Consider the following 4,267-nt stretch of genomic DNA (forward strand, 5'->3'; position numbering starts at 1 on the left):
ATTCTTCAAACAGAAATGCCATTCTAGCCCTGAAATTCATGTTTTGGAAATACCCTAAATGACTTCAATCTCTCCCTCTCATTGAATGGTGTTTTATTTTATAAAGGTATCTCATTCCTTTACAAGCTGCATGTCTTACTTTTTTCTGTAAGGGCCCTAGCACTGAATATCTTTTTCCCCATGCCAACTTTTTATTTTTCTTTTATGTGTTTTCTTACTTCATATTGTAAATTCCTTGAAGGAAAGCATTATTTTTTGTTTCCATTTGTATTTATATTTCCAAATCTTAGCACAATGCCTGGTTTATTTACTATATATATTAAATATTTACCATATTTAATAAATGCTTATTAACTGATGAGCTTATTAGTGAGGAAGAGGTTGTAAATCTAGTAATTAAGGAATATGTAAACATATAACTGAATTAGAGATAATGAGAACAAATTTGGTTTTTAGTTAATACGAATAAATACAGTAATAAATCATTTAGCAGTTCAAGTAGCAGACCAAGTCCATATAGACTACATATAAGGATGGTAGACATCTACATCTATTATATATGCATAACACCCTCACAAGTATAGTGAGATTTCCTTCCTACTTGAAAGTATGCTATTCATAATATTAAAATGAAAGTTTTATTAAAAAATAAAATAAAATGGAAATCCTTGAATGATAAAACAACAGTTATAAAGTTATATAAAAATCCCCAGAATCACTTAAAGTCCACTTCTAGCGATGCTCTTTCTTCCACTAAAAATTCCAGTGAGTACAAAGCTTACCTTTACCTACTGCTTAATACTGGTCAAAGGGGAGAGTGTGGAGAGGCTGTCTTTTATTTTTGTGTTTTCAAATTCTTTATTGTTTTACCCAATGAGGTAGTTCAGATGCTTTTTTAGTTATAAAGAATTAATAATTCTATAAGATTCTTAAATCATTTGGTATCATATACACTGGAAAATTTCCAATCTTCTCTTCCTGTCTCCATGTGCCATTGATTGCCTCTAATTTATTATTTTTCTTCATATTGTCTGAAATTCATCTGTCACTACTTCTGTCCATGACCATACATGCCTCCAGATATATTTGATTAATTCACTCAGTTGGGAGAGAGAGAAGGAAATGGTTAATATCAGAATTTGTTACATACATAAAAAGAATATTTGGCAACCTACCTCTTCTGATCTAATGAATGATTACCAGGAGCCAGATGCTAAAGGGACTATGGTCATCTATGAAAAGAGGAAGCTGATAAAGTGAATATATAATAAAATAAGATAATAAATTGTCTTTTTGTGTGTGTTATTCTTCTTTTTCCATCATTCTTAAATCCAGATCATATTTTCTTTCTACCAGATTAGAGTCTCAAATTTATTCCTAATATGTTTGACCCCATAGTTTTTGGTACTATACTGAAAATGTCACAACATATTCTAAAGGAGGAAGACATGTGTCTCTGAACCTCTTTGAATATTTCATGACTTTCCATCCCAGAAAACCAATCCTTCTTCCTTTCATGACAGAACCCACTAAGGAAAGTTCAAGCTATAGGTCTACGCAGAGAGAAAATGCGAAGAATGCCTTTCCGTATCTGCTTGGTCTTGACACTATAGATAATAGGGTTCATTAATGGAGGAAAGAGGAAGTACACATAGCTCATGGTAATGTGAACCACACGTGGTACATGCTTCCCAAAACGATGTATGAGTGTTAGACCTGTTACTGTTACATAGAACACCAAAACACAACAGACGTGGGAAACACAGGTGTTTAGGGCCTTGGCTCGCTCCTCTCCAGAAGCAATGTTCATAACTGTCTTTAGAATTAATATGTAAGAGAAGAAGATGATAAAAGAGTCTACGAAAGCTGTCAGTGAAACCAAAACTACAGGGTAGATGCGATTGAAGGTGATGTCAGCACAGGCCAATTTGATAACATCTTGGTGGAGGCAGAAAGTATGGGAGAGTAAATGAGAATGGCAATAAGGAAACCAGTGTAGTCTCAGAATTAGGGGTATAATGGAAAGAAAGGCTCTCATGAAGACTACAATCCCAATCTTTACCACACGGGAATCAGTAAGGATGGAAGTATATCTCAGTGGGTTACAAATGGCAACAAAACGGTCATAAGCCATAGCAAGTAAGACGCCAGATTCCATGACTGAGAGTGTGTGGATAAAATAGGCCTGAGAAAAACATGATTCATGACTGATCTCTCTGTAGTTCAACCATAGGACTCCCATCACTGTAGGCATTGTAGTCAGGGTCACTCCAAGATCAGTGGCTGCCAGCATAGCTAGAAAGTAGTACATGGGCTCATGAAGGCTGTGGTCATCCCTGATGAGGAAGAGTAGAGTGCTATTGCCAAAAATAATGGAAGCATATACAATAAAGAATGGGATGGAGATCCAGCAGTGAGCTCTCTCCAGGCCTGGGAAGCCTGTCAACAGGAATGGGGCTGTGCTGCTGTTGAGCCACATGGTAGCAATCCTACAAGTATAAAAGAGGTCTTTCTTATAAGTACAGTCTAAGGTAAATATGTCTTTCCTTTCAATTTTTTTTCTAATTTCCTTAGTGATTTGTTAGGCCAATAACACAATTTCAAACCTACTTCCTAATTAATTGTAGAACAGATTAGCCAGGGAAAAAATGATCACTGAGAACCAGAATGGGTTCACCAAAGCTAGGAAATGAACCTCTTCTGGGGGTTAAGGACAGTGAGTAGAAATAACAGGAGGAGAATGTCACTAAATTGATAAATAAGAAGAATTCTATATAAATTAAATATGTGAATTTGTCAGCGCATTTGATAAATGTATTATTATATTCTTATGAAGAAGATACTTAGTTGGTTGAGTAATTAAAACCAAAAAAATCTTAACAAATGATCAATGCCAGACTTGTAATTTTGAATTCTAAGTCTATAGTCCTATATAATCATTCTGATTTACAAGGGGAATATTAATATTCTCCTTTATCTCACCTAATTCAGACTTTAAAATACTAGTATTTCTGAATCAGTAATTGAATTGTTTATTAAATGTTTTGATAACTCAGTGCTTCTTTTAATTCTATTTTATTTTATTCATTTAAAATGATTATTCTGAAGAGTTGATAGGCTTTATTCGGCTGCCAAAGTCCATGAAATACACACACACACACACACACACACACACACACACACACACACACAGGTTAAGAATATCTGTTTCACATAGTAACTCATACATACTGTCCTTCTTTATCTCAATCTCTGAAAAAGAAATGGGCCTTCTTCTTGTCAAAATTTAACTCCTTTATTTGTGTTCTTTGTTATATTCCCTTCCATTTCCTCAAGGGAACTTGCCTTATTCAATTGAGCATTCTATATTTCTCTGTAAAAACATAAAGGGAAAAGTCACCTGAAGGGACTTACTTTGATTTCAAGTTTGTAACATCTCTAGAAAACACCCTCTTCTCTCTGATTTTGCTACCATCCTGGTTCAATCCCTGATTATTTCACACATTGATTTTTTTTAATAACCAGCCAGTGGGTCTGCCTACCTCAAATCCCTCCCCATTCCAATCCAACTTTTGTTTAGTTGTTAAAGTTATTTACTATAAGCTCAGGTATGATTATGTTACCCTCCTATTGAATAACCACCAGCAGCTTCTTATCACCTCCAGAATCAGATAAAAAATCCTCTACTTGCTATTGCTTTTCAAAGCCCTTCATAACCCAAAACACACACACACACACACACACACACACACACACACACACACACACACACACACACAAACACAGAGAGAGAGAGAGAGAGAGAGAGAGAGAGAGAGAGAGAGAGAGAGAGAGAGAGAGAGGGAGAGACAGAGAGAGGGAGAGACAGAGAGAGAGAGAGAGAGAGAGAGAGAGAGAGAGAGAGAGAGAGAGAGAGAGAGAGAGAGAGAGAGAGAGAGAGAGAGAGAGAGAGAGAGAGAGAGAGAGAGAGAGAGAGAGAGAGAGAGAGAGAGAAGAGAGAGAGAGAGAGAGAGAGAGAGAGAGAGAGAGAGAGAGAGAGAGAGAGAGAGAGAGAGACAAAGACAGAGACACAGAGAAAGACAGATTAAATTACCCATTTTATATTCTTCAGCCCAATGAAATGACCTTATTGCTCCTTGAAAAAGATACTCCATCTCTGGGAATTTTCTCTAGGGGTTCCTCCATGTCTGAAATATTAATCCTCAAATCCATCTCTTTCTTAGCTTCCAAGGTTTCCTTCAGGTCCCAAGTAAAATTCTGACAGGAA

At 36.0% G+C, this 4,267-nt stretch overlaps 1 protein-coding gene across 1 annotated transcript; it reads right to left on the reverse strand.

Annotated features, from left to right (window-relative positions):
- Nucleotides 1-425: 425 nt before the first annotated feature.
- LOC141559914 (olfactory receptor 51B6-like) lies at nucleotides 426-2,479 on the reverse strand. The gene has a single exon (XM_074297567.1). It carries the CDS (start codon nucleotides 2,477-2,479, stop codon nucleotides 1,541-1,543), a length of 939 nt encoding a protein of 312 aa, XP_074153668.1. The 3' UTR covers nucleotides 426-1,540.
- Between the last annotated feature and the right edge of the window lie 1,788 nt (nucleotides 2,480-4,267).

Source organism: Sminthopsis crassicaudata, chromosome 3 (genome assembly GCF_048593235.1).
Source record: "Sminthopsis crassicaudata isolate SCR6 chromosome 3, ASM4859323v1, whole genome shotgun sequence".
NCBI classification, from domain to species: domain Eukaryota; kingdom Metazoa; phylum Chordata; class Mammalia; order Dasyuromorphia; family Dasyuridae; genus Sminthopsis; species Sminthopsis crassicaudata.